This window comes from Sinohyriopsis cumingii, chromosome 1, assembly GCF_028554795.1.
Source record: "Sinohyriopsis cumingii isolate HCF-2022 chromosome 1, ASM2855479v2, whole genome shotgun sequence".
Lineage (NCBI taxonomy): Eukaryota > Metazoa > Mollusca > Bivalvia > Unionida > Unionidae > Sinohyriopsis > Sinohyriopsis cumingii.
The window spans coordinates 169,998,338-170,011,723 of NC_142961.1; the positions used below are offsets into that span (position 1 = coordinate 169,998,338).

General features: G+C 34.2%; 1 protein-coding gene across 3 annotated transcripts in view; it reads right to left on the reverse strand.

Moving 5' to 3' along the window:
* Positions 1–2,085: 2,085 nt before the first annotated feature.
* LOC149808367 (uncharacterized) overlaps positions 2,086–13,386 on the reverse strand; it is a 214,959-nt gene continuing 203,658 nt past the window's right edge. For 2 of the 3 annotated variants that reach the window (XM_089976250.1, XM_089976241.1), the window contains exons 8-10: positions 10,140–10,247; positions 6,487–7,152; positions 2,086–2,755 (exon numbers count right to left, since the gene is read on the reverse strand). In XM_089976250.1, coding sequence (XP_089832376.1) covers positions 2,148–2,755; positions 6,487–7,152; positions 10,140–10,247 — 1,382 coding nt within the window. In that variant the 3' untranslated portion in view covers positions 2,086–2,147. Of the gene's footprint in view, positions 2,869–6,486; positions 7,153–10,139; positions 10,248–13,386 lie in introns of all 3 variants that reach the window. The other variant, XM_089976259.1, reaches the window with a different exon arrangement.

Sequence of the window (13,386 nt, forward strand, 5' to 3'; positions counted from 1 at the left end):
TATCCTTGAAGGTTTTTGTTTTTATGGTAATGTGAGATCAAATAATACCTACATAATATGCACTGTCTAATTTGTCTTGTTAAAACAACTGATAACAAGATTAATGCTATCATGTATGTAGAATGTGTACCACAGTTCTCTGAAACAATTCCCTATCCATTCATGATTTTCTCAATGAAGGAGAATTGTTTTCAACTGCAATAAGATAAAATGAGGTTTCTTGGAAAATAAATAAAATTTTGAGAAATTTTAAACACCCAGTCTTACAAAATATCAAGATAATTATCTCAGGTGTTAACAGTCTCTTGAGTTGCTGGACAATCGCAAATGAGCATTTTAAATCTTGGCAATTACCTAACTCGGGCAAGGCCTCCTTCAACAGTGTTCCATTACTCCTATTTTCTCAAAATAAAAGAAAAAAAGGAACATTTGCAAAATTTAATGAAATTGCACAAATATACAGTTGTCATCAAAACATGCTAAATAAATAGTCAATTTCCTGTGTTTAGGGGGCCCCGAGTGGCCGAGTGGTCTAAAGCGCTCTTCGTTACGGATCACTGCCATCTCACCTCCGTCTGCGGCGGTTCGAGTCTAAGATTCAGCCAATGTGGGTATGTGAGAAAGCTTGCCAGTAGCTTCTCGTGGGTCGGTGGTTCTTTCCGGGGTTTTCCCGGGTTCTTCCTCCACCATTAATACTGGCCGCCATGTATAGCCTATCGTGTGCTGAAAAATGGCGTTAAACCCCACAACAATAACAACAAAATCCTGTGTTTAGAGGTGAATTTAGTTCTAAGCATAATCTCACATTATAGATCTATTAAGATCTGATTATAATAAAGTTAGAATCATTGAACTTGTTTCTTCTAAGAAAATGATAAATTTCAACTAGTTAGTCATACTTAGAAATATCAAAACTGATTTTGGGTTTTGAGGTTGAGCTTAAGATTTCTGCTCAGAAAGTTAAAGAAAATATGGGCGAGGTCATCCGCATATAGACAGAAACATACTCAACAAACTGAATTGGCTATGTAAAGTGCTTTTTGTGTACTTGTATTAGGGAGTATTCTGTAAAAATCACTGATTGTTCAGACCTCAACCAATGATGGAACTTACATATTTTGTATAAATTAAAGACATCTCTCCCTAAATAAGTTGTGCACGACAGGGTCCAAAAATAGAGAATGTAGCATAAGCAACGGCATCAGTTACTAAATGACCACTGAAATTTTTTGAAGTGGATGGATATCAATAGTGAAAAGGGGGATGGGGAGGTGTTCAATAGTGTATTTTATAATCACATTGGAAATAAATGTCAATAAACAGCTTTATCTTGTTCACTTTTCTGTATAAATTCCTTTTTTTTCAAGATAACTAATCTCTATAAGGAAAGTAAAACAATGCTCCAAGAGGTTATAATACACATCACATGTGTAAATGTACATCATTACCTTTTGTATGTGAATGTGAATACATCTGAGTGTTATTGTTGATTCACAATAAAACAAGATTCTTTTTTTTTTTAAAGACACATTTATTTTGAGAAACAACATTGTCAAACTCTATTTTTATCATTCCATTTGTAATACTGATGTTGTGATATCGTTACAAGTATTAGTGATATTTTTGCTCATTCTTGAGCAACCCTTTGTATGCCAATTCAGCGATTTTAACTTCACTACAAACTTTGGAATTCACTTCACAATAATTAACCCTATCTGTGAAACTAGTGTTACGTGCATTGAGTACACTGTTTGCTTGGTTAACTTGCTTTATTTGTAAATGTGTAGGATAAACCACTGATTAATGTTACAGTAACACATTATTTTGGGATTATTATGAACATTATCAAGACTACTGGTACATAAGGACATTCATTACTACTGGTACATCAGGACATACAAGACTACTGGAATTCATTTAGAACATTCTTTTGGACTTGTGAAAGAATATTTGGGATTATTTGGGATTTAATTTGCAACATAAATACATGTATACTTATACTGTACTGTTTTGAAACCACAGTGAATAATGATGATATAATAATCTTCATTCCTTTCCCTATCAAGAATTATTACACTTAATATCTTTTTTGCAGGGGTCTTAGAATTTTTTATTGGTTATGCCACAAAATTTTAATTAATTAAGTGTCAATGATGTTCTTCAGAAATTAAAAAAGATAACTTAATTATTTCACACTGTGTTTCTGTCTCTGTTTTGGTAACATTCTCCTCAGTCTGACTTGTTTGCTCTTTTGTTTCTTTGAATTCAGGGTCAGGAATCCAGGTAGAAGTCAGTTCATATGTGCTACCATCTGGCAGTGTACATCTTTCCCTCCTTATCACACATGCAGCTCTGTCTGGTGACAAAAATTCTAACTTCCTCCCATCCTTGTGGCAGAGGGCCCTACGGCGTACTCTCTGCAAAATAGTGGCTGCATGCGATTTCATCACAGAAGAGGGGGCACCAAGAAAAAAGTAACTGGGGTCTAAGTGAAGATTGTCATACCTTGAGGCAGGTTCTGGTGCAACTGGCCATAGATTGGATAGTCCAGGGGGCTTTTCAATGTTGTCTTTGAAGGTTGGTACTGGAGATCTGATTAGGGCATCCACTCTCTCTCTTCCTTGGTCCTGGTTACATAGTTCAGTCTCATCTTCAGCCTCTGCAGATCCTGCTGCCAGTTCAAGAAGTAATTCCTCAGAATGATCTCTCAGCTCCCCTAAAGTAGATGGAAGCTTCAGCTCTGTTGGAGTAGCACCTAAACAAATGAGATCAACATCTGTATCTTCATGCTCACACAACAGGTTCAGGGACTGCCTTCTTCTCTATCCTCTCACCAAAGTTACATTATACCAAATTCTCACCATGCCCCTGCAAATTTTGTTGAAAAGTTTTGTTTAGTCTCCAGCATCTTTCCAAACAAATTTGTTTAAGGCATTTACTCATCTATAATTAAATACATAAAAATATTGGGATGCATTACCATTTTGAGCCACCCACTCGCCATAACAAGAGTCCCTCCAAAGGACTAGCCCAAAAGAATTTCCAAGGCTATTCTTCCTCTTAACTGCTGGGTGTTGAAAGTATCTCTGATATTCTTCAGTGATAAAAATATTTTCAAATTAGTTGCTGGATGTCAGACTGGCATCATTTTTATTTAGGATCAAACAGACATCATTAGAAATCTCTTGGTGAAAAACCCGATTTTAGTATAACCATCAGAGACAGGAGTGACAAAAAGATATTCAAGATAGCAGCTGTGGAGGCCATAGATGTTCAGGCAGCACCATTTTTTATTTTGGTCAAACTAGATCATGCGATAAATGCACATGCAAAGATTCTTGGCAATCCTCCAAGTAGCTTAGGAGGAGTAGAGGTAACATACTTGTGCAAAGAAACTATTGGACAATGGACCATACCATAAATGAAGAAATAACTTTGTCTAGCAAAAAAAATACCTCTCAATTTTTGTTACATTAACTGCAATGAGAAAGATCTACCTACATTTATAGTACCTTTGTTAGTAAATTTACTCATTTTGGCTCTCAAGGTAATCATTGTAAAATTTCAGTTTGCTATGATGTAAGATATGGATCTACTGTTCAAGTAGGTTTCCTATCTTGCATACATCAAATCATCCAAGCAGCAATGAATGTTGGTAAAGAGACCCAAGAGACTGAAATGTGTGAGACGGACCATATACTAGACAGCATCACCAGATCTCTAATTACTTGCACATGTATTTAGATTAAGGATGGTGTTACAATCAGTAATATCTGTCTCTTACTTGATTTCATCATGTGAATTCAAATTCACACATGTATTCAAGCTGTAGGGCTGAATTAAAAGCTTGGAACACATAGTTACTAAATATACACATGATCACATTCTTGACATAAAAAGGACATGTCACTGATGCAACCATTGCTGTCTCCTAGATCTCTTACTGCCCATGGTGCCTTGGCCTTGATTCATAACATGGAAATGTTTTCATAGCCCACCCTTGAGGTATATAAGTACTAATTTGTATTACAAAGGAGGTACAGTCCGAATCGATTCTGTACCCACCTGGGGCACTACCCCTGGATTCATAACTTTGAAACCATTGAGATCTGCACCCATGGATGGCTCTGCAGTTACGGTACTGGACATGTGATCAGAAGATTGGAGGTTTAAGTCCCACCATCTGATCAGCCTGGATGGGCCACCACATTCTTAAGACTTTTTATTTATTAATGTCAAGGGTTTCTTTGATCTTAGTAATTAAATTTTTCACAAAAGGCTAAAATAAAATACAGATATGAAATAATTTATGAGTAATTGCACTGTATCAACCTCTTCCTCGAAATAACTTGTGCACATGAAGGTTCAACAACAATGACTTCATAATAAGTGAGGGTGTAATATATATGTACCGATGACCCTCAGAAAACTAAAGAATGGAATGCCATCCCTGCTGGACATAGAAAAAAAACAGAGGGAGGGGACTGAGCTGTTTAACGGATGAATGCTAGTATTATAATCACACTGGGAATAACGGTCAATAAAGAGCTTTTTCTAATAAAGTTGTTCAAATTTTTTAATAAATTACATTTATTTTCAAGTTATTCAACCTCTGAAAGATTGTCAGCAGCAGTACTACATGTGGTTTAACAACTATCATGTGTAAGTGCTGATTTTTGTTGTTAATTCAAAGCAAAACAAGATTCCTTTTTTAAAAAAAAAAACTAATGACATTTATTCTGTGAAACAACTCTCAGTGTCTAAACCTGACTCTTTTTGTCCTGTTAGTAAAATACTTATACCCTGATTTCATTACAAGTAATAGTGAAATTTCTTCTGATCTATTAGCGCCAATTAAGGAATCTAAGTTCACTACAAATTCTTGAACTCGCTTCTCCATAATCAACTGTATTTGTGAAGCAAAGCTTTTTATTCACCAAATACTCATTTCACTTGGTTGCTTTGATCACATTTGTGAGTGTGAAGGCTAATTTAAGTTTAATTATATTGCTTACATAATAGCATTTATAAACAGTGTTAGACTGAGAAAAAAGAAACTAGTTCACCTGACTCATGACCATAACTGCTAGCCCATATGCAGGTAGGACTTGTCTGCCTTTTAACTTTTCTGTTATTCCACTCCTTTATTTGATTTGATACAAAAGATACAATTAATGTGATAATATAAAACAGATCTTCATTTAATTGAGTGTAACAATACAACAAAACATGCTGGCACTTAATTATGTTCCCACAGAAACACTCGTGAACATCAGCTGTAATAGTAGATTGATATTTTTGAATACAAGAGGGCATATTGCATTTATGATGATTACACTGAAACTGAATTAAAAGATTGAACTAAATAATGAATTTCACTTGCAAAGTGTATCCATTTATTCAAGTGTTGCTACTAATAGAAATTAGTGACATTTTCAGTGATGGAAAGTTTGTAAAATATTATTTGCAGTGTACTGAGAATGTTGCTTGGAAAGAAAATTTAACAAAATATGTGACTTTTTATTAAAACTTTAGAATTTGTTGATGTAGATTTAAATTTCCAGGTACTAACCACTGCTTTCAATGTTAAATTGAGCATAATATCAAAGTTTCATTTACCAATTTTGATCACGATTTTCTTCCTGTTCAACAAATAGGGGCCGCTTTTTGGGGTATTTTCTAGTACAAGAAAAGGGAATCCATAACTGATCTCATGTTATAAGTAGGATTGTCTCCACAAGTAATTGAGGAAGTGGTGATATGCATTGCCTTAAAATAATGAAGGATACATGTCATAACATATACTCAACAAATACAAAGCTTATTAAACTTGCTTCAATATATTCTAGAATTACCAATGTAAATTTATAAAACTGAATATATATTTAAAATAAATACGTTCTTCTTAAAGCAAGATCCTTTTCCTCACGCATAATTAAATATGTAAAGAAAATCTGATACTTCAATACATTTATTAGTGTTCATCAGAGATGTTTATAGTACTTCAGCCTTACAGTTCCATAGCATTATTAGTAAATTCCTGCACAGCTTCAATGCTTAGTAAAAATGTTATTAGAGTACATCACAGACGCACAACTATATTTCTGCTTTTGTTGGCCAAAGCATGCTTCAAGATGCTTATGTCCTTAGTCAATTTTTATTAGGCAATGGAGTAAAGTATCTTAGACCATAACATGCCAGCTGACCTGGCCACATCCAGGAGTCAAATCCTTTATTCCCGTGTAGGAGTTGAAGATGCTAACCACTGGTATTTTGCAAAATAGTCTGATAAATTTAATAATACCATCAAGTTATTAACAACTCATATCTTTACTTGTTATATTATTAAGTTATATTTCACTTCCTCCATAAGTGCCTGATGATCCCATGAGATAATGTTAGTCATGTGGCTGACGAGAACCACGGTTAGTGGCACCATTGTAATACTAAAAAAAACAACTAAACTTAGATTTTTCAACACTTTACCTCCTTCAATTTTGACATCTTCTGCATCCTCAGTTGCTTCAGTTGGCGCTCCCTCATCTTCACCCTCAGTTGAAAAAGCCCCCTTTTTAATAGCCTTTTGTTCACCCTCTGGTATTACACTTCCTTTTGGAGTCTCAGGTTTGGAAGCTCCCTTCGGAGCCTGAGACCTGGATTGAGCCTTAGATTTTGAATCCCCCTTTGAAGTCTCAGACCAGGAATCTTTTTCTTTGGTTTTAGATTCTTTAGTGCTCTTTGGATCATCAGATTCTGCAAGTCCCTGGGTACCCTCTGACTGTTCTGCTCCTTTAGAATTTATCAACGCTTTCTGATCTAGTTCAACCATTTCAACATTATCCCATTGATCAGGTACATGAATTTGCATTAACTTTTCTGGCCGAGTTACTATGGCATCTAGAAAATGGTCTTCTTCATCCTTTCCTTCAATGTTCTCCTCCTTTAATTTCTCCCCCACCCCAGCTAATAGATTTGTGTCTCTAACACCTTCAATCCCCTCCCCTGGGGCTTCACTCTTATTGATTTTCCTAACTTCTTTATTTTTATTCCTGTTCTTGTTCGTTTTCTTCTTCTCCTTATCTAAATTATTTGAGATTTGGTCAGCAGACACAGTCTTTCCCTTGATGTTAGGGTCAAATTCTAAGATATGAACTGTTCAAAGAAGAAATTATATTGTTCATATAATGATGCATTAGGTTGTCAATGAACATGTGAAAGATACAGCCTGGTAATAGGCTGTCAATGAATATATGAAAGATACAGTCTGATATTAGGCTGTCAATGAATATATGAAAGATACAGTCTGATATTATGCTGCCAATGAATATATGAAAGATACAGTCTAGTATTAGGCTGTCAATGAACATATAAAAGATACAGCCTGGTATAAGATGTACATAGTCTAGTATTAGGCTGTACATGAACATTTGAAAGATACAGCCTGAAGCAGTTAGAGAAAACTTAACAGACATACAAAAATACAATAACCACGAGCCCCATCTGTACAAAGTAGGAATAAAGTTGTGATCAAATGAGCCAAAATTTATTTACCTATCTTGCTTTTGCAAATTAGTATTAAAAAGAGGCTTTACTGTCAGATCATTCATAAGATTTAACCACATATAGGTTTTAAAGACATGAAAAAATGAAATCAGATGTCCAGCCAAAACAGACACCAAGTCATGCTATTTGGTGGGTCCTAACATGGAAAGTAAGATCCCTACAATTCAGACATGTTTAAATTAAATGGGTATGAAGATGTAATTTTACAATGTAGATTTAATACAGACACAGAGTCATACCCCCTGGGGCAAAGAAATTACAGCTGGGTTGAAATTTTGGTACCATCAAGATCCCCACTCTGTAACCAAAACACATTTACTGGGCATGAAGTGACAAATTCATATATGCAATGGTAAGTGATATGCAATCATATACTACTGACCAAATTCAAGTTTTTTTTTTAAACAGCAGGTATATTGCAAAAAGAATGAATACAAATAAATTGACACCAATACTTTTGCAAAATTAATTACAAGTACCACAAAGTACATGGATAACGTGTGAGAACTATCTTGTGATCAATATAAAACCAAAAATATCTTCATCAGCACACACTATGCTCCTCTTGATCAACATGACATCCTTTCATACCAATCACTGCCACATTTAGCACCATCGCTTAGCAAATTCACTGAGCGATGCAACTCCTTAATGTTGTGTGATAAGTAGAATCTAAATCTTATGTTCCTTTCACATGAAATTTACGAAAATTGTTAAATAACACAAGCAGCTCATAGCATATAATGTTATACAACTCATTTGATAAATTTTATATCAAATGAATATATGTGCAAGATCATCTAATTATATGTTTCAGCCACTACAATTATTAAGATGTCTACCTATACAGGTATATGGCCACCTAACCAGTCAATAACTGCCATTGAGTTTTCTGGTTTTCTCTGTCTTAAAGTCTACCCTACAAAAAAAACATCTAAACTAATGAAGAGTATGCTGTGACAATGAAGATCAAGTCCATCCTGTGACAGATCAAGAGTATGCTGTGACAATGAAGATCAAGTCCATCCTGTGACAGATCAAGAGTATGCTGTGACAATGAAGATCAAGTCCATCCTGTGACAGATCAAGAGTATGCTGTGACAATGAAGATCATGTCCATCCTGTGACCGATCAAGAGTATGCTGTGACAATGAAGATCAAGTCCACCCTGTGACAGATCAAGAGTATGCTGTGACAATGAAGATAATGTCCATCCTGTACATACATCTGAACAGATCACGAGTATGCTTGACAATTAAGACGAAGTCCACGCTGTACAAACATCTAACTAAACAAGAGTATGCTGTGACAATGAAGACAAAGTCCACCCTGTACAAATGTTTAAACTAATCAAGAGTATGCTGTGACAATGAAGATGTTTTTGTTGTTATAGGGTTTAATGCCATTTTTCAGCACAAGATAGGCTATACATGGCAGACAGTATAAATGGTGGAGGAAGAACCAGGGAAAACCCCAGAAAGAACCACCGACCCACGAGAAGCTACTGGCAAACTTTCTCACGTACCCACATTGGTCGAGTCTGAGACTCGAACCCATGCAGACAGAGGTGAGATGGTAGTAATTCATAATGGCGAGCGCTTTAGACCACTCTGCCACTTGGAGCCCCGATAATGAAGATAAAGTCCAACCTGTATAAACATCTAATCAACAGTATGCTGTGATAATGAAGATAACAAAGATTACTCATTAGTATTGAAGTTTTCTAAAATGGATGTTTTTATTTTGAAAATATTACCACTTTATTTAAGAGATATTTTCAGCTGATGTTAAAAATTGCAATTTGGAAGTTTCACCTACATTTCTTTGCTTCAGTTTTTAAAATCACATGAATTTATAAAACATGATATGATACTTTTGTATTTGTGTATGTGCATGTGTGTGTGTGTGTGTGTGTTTATAAAATGTACGTTTAGTGAATTTATGAATGACTACTTCAGTGTAAAGTTTAATGTATGTTTTTCAACTGCATATATTGCACATAACTAATGGTCTCAAGGTAGATTTGTTCTTATAACCGAATTATTTTCCAAATTATTATTATTATTATTATTAAAGCTTTACAAACTGAATTTATACATGTTATATAGTGGAATCTGTCTAGAGTTATAATCATTGAAGTGACACACATTTTCTTTATCAGACAAGATTAGCACAATATGTGTCATTACATAACAGCTGTTCAGTGGAATAAACAATGACTGACAACAGCCTATGTTAATCAAATGCATTTTGGGGATTTGTCAACTTACGTACAATAATGATTTTTTAAAAATTTACTTAATTTCTGATTGAGATTTAAAAATTCTTTATAAATATTGACCAAAGCCTCTTATATTGCTTCACTGGTTACCTGTAAAGTGTATAAATTTGCTCTTACATTTTAATTACTCTATACCTCTGACATTGGCATTCTAAAAACAAATAAATTCTTTTGACATAATAGATTATTTTTTCTACACATTCAGAGTTGTCAAAGTTTAAAGGTTGCTTTAATAACTCCATGAAATCCTGATTAGTGATCAGTGAGAAATGAATATACTAAATTTTAAACTTACAGGGATATCTGTTTATGACTGCCTTAAAATAGCATGGGTAGATGTATCCTTCTTCATTTCCTGGCGCAAGGATGACTCTGTTGGCAGACAGGTAAAATTTCAGGCCATCTAAAGCAGAAATCAGAAAAAAAACAATATTAAAAAAACATACTGAATTAATAAAAATTTTCATACGAGTGTAATGAAAGAAAGCTATCTCAAAGTAATTATTTTATTTCTAATAAAAGCTTACCAAAGTGGCCACTGAGAGACCAAACTGTATGAGACAAACACATTGACTTTCTTCTTGAAGCAAATACCACTTTCTGTAGATTCTTAGATTTAATTTTGTGAGGGAAACAGTGAATAAAAAGGTATGCACAAATTCAAAATATATTAGTGACTGATCCAAAAGAGGAATAATTAGGTGCCAACATTAATCATTAGTAACTAATATAAGAAGATTTTTTTTTGTACTATCATCATAATCAAGTCCATCCTTAACACAGATATATATTTTTTATTCTATCTTCAACCTAACAAAATACACTAATGTATTTTATGTATGTTTTTAGACTGCATAACATATAACTTTATTGCTGTCCAAGACATTCAATTGTTTCATTTTATGTCTGAAAACAAACAGGAGAAGAAAAAAAGCTCAAGCAACAAAATTAGCACATATAACAACATGCTACCCATGAATAAATGAGGGTACAATGAACATCACAAGATATGCCTATTGTTCAATAATCTCAGTCACAGTGACTTTGACATTTACTGTTTTACCCCAAATTCTTTGACTTTTTTCAACTAATAAGTCATCAGCAAACTTCAACTGAATGTACATGGTAGAGAACTGAAATTCCTGTGCAGAATCCATTTTTCTTCTTTCAGTCAGTGACCTTGACCTTTGAACTAAAAAACTGACAGGCTTCTTTCTCACATCAGAGAGAACTTATTTGAAAAATTGGCTAAGGAAGGAGCTGTTGAACTGAATTTTGTGCAGACAAAGGCTAATGGCTGCTAAGTACAGTACTGATAACACAGTTTGTTGTTTCTAATCAAAATAATGAATGTCGTGCCTGATTAACAGTTCATGATTGTGGACTCTTGAGTAAATATGTTTGCACTGATGATCAATTATATTTTTGTTAACTGAATCAAGTCATTAGACACAATTTTGCTGAATGGATTGACACTCTACTGGCCAAACAAATATCCAGGAATTCAAAGATAACACAGTAGCTTAATTTTAACATCTGAATGTTGAAACTATCTTTAAGATTCTTAAGTGATAAGAAGATTTTCAAGATCTGTACCATTTTCATTTTAGGACCCATGCTGATATGACCATCTATTCAGAAAGGCCACCAACAGTAAGATTTCAAAACAGCCATCATGGTGGACAAATTTGATTTCATTTAAAACCAAAAAGACATTATAAAAGGGTTCTTGTGAAAACCTCATGCTAATATGACTTTGTGTTCAGGAAAAATAGCCACAACAGGATTTCCAAAATGGCTACCATGATTGGCAAATTGGATGTCATAGAACCACCATTTTTATTTAGGATCAAATCCAAATCCACATTGTAAGAACATTACTGAAAACCTTATGCTGATAAGACTATCCATTCAGGATTAGTAATACCGGTATTAACAATATTTTCAGGCCGGCCAAATCAGATGTACAAGTGTGCACCATTTTCGTTTAGGATCAACTAGACCTTAGGAAGAAAATGTGTGTGTAAAGTCTCTCTGGCTATCTCTTGCTTTACTCAGATACACTATCGTGTATTGACCTGCACAAAATGGCACCAATAACAAAATGAAAACAGGGTGAATCTTTCATGACAAGTGACATAATGGATTCAAAATTATTTGACTTGTGGGTAAATTCAAGATCAATTCAATTATTTCTTTTCAAGGGCAAGTATTTTCTGAGATAATTAGGAATATATTCATAACTCATTGAAGTCAAAGGCAAAGAGTAATTACCATCAAACACAGATCTACCCTAACTTGTAAATGAGACACCATGCCCCATAGACTGTATACAAAAACATAAGGGACCTAAGTGTGCCTGAAATCACACACATGGGTTATATAGCTTAACAGCAGATAATTTCACTAAGCTGGTTGTATTGTATTGTAAAGCTATCACTTTATATGTTTACTTATTTGACTATATCCTCATAACAGTTTTGAAGGCATAATTTATATGAACAGTATCTTTCTCATAAGTGAAGCCATCCTAGATCCTGATGATATAAACCAAGTTGTATAAAAATTATAATATAGTCTCTAGATCTGGAGGATTAGCATGCCATTGCAAGGCATCTCATTAATATGCACTGATCTTACTTATTACAGAACCTGTCTATGACAATGATAATATAAGCTTAAAGTGGAGCAAATTTCAACTGGAATTCCAGAGTGGTAACAATCTCAGCCAAGCAGATACAAGATTATGCATAGATCCTGCTCATAATCAAACTCATTCAACATCTTGATATAAGAACATTTAATACATTTAATCAAAATCTGATATTTATGACAAGCTCAGCCAATCCAATGCAAAAATCACTTTATTAATATGCATAGCTTTCATTTACAATCATCCTCAAGCTAAATCTTAATGACATAGGTGTATGTACCAAGTCTGATCCTAAATCCATTCTCTGGACTGGCAAAAAATCTTCAAATAAGATACATGATCACATAAAGCATAAGTCTTAGTTTTTTTTTATATCAAAATTAAATCAGAAATATGGTTATTAGAGTGTTATAAAGTGAGATCACTTAATTAGAATGCATGGACTTGAATGAAAGCTAAATGAACATATAATACAAGTTTGATAAAAATCAGATCAGAAATGTTCGCCAATCAGGTGATAGATAATCTCATTAATATGAATTAATCTTGCTCATCATCAAACTGTTTGACATCTGAAGGATACCAAATGAAATTCCAAGTCAAACTGAGATCAGACCATAAAAGCGAACTCTAGAGTACAAACAAGGAATTGTTTAAAGATGATAGACACATGACAGAGGCAGGGCTATACCATAAGCTAACATCAATTTACTGCCTTGTGAGCTGGTAAGTTCAGGAAAAACCTTTTGTAAAATACCAACTGAACATTACAAGGCATTCTGCCAAAAGAATCTTGGTGTCCAAAATCAAACAGGATCCAAAAACATCAAGCTAAATGGCACTCATCACTTACAATGTTTATACATCAAATGCAATTGGTGTATATGCC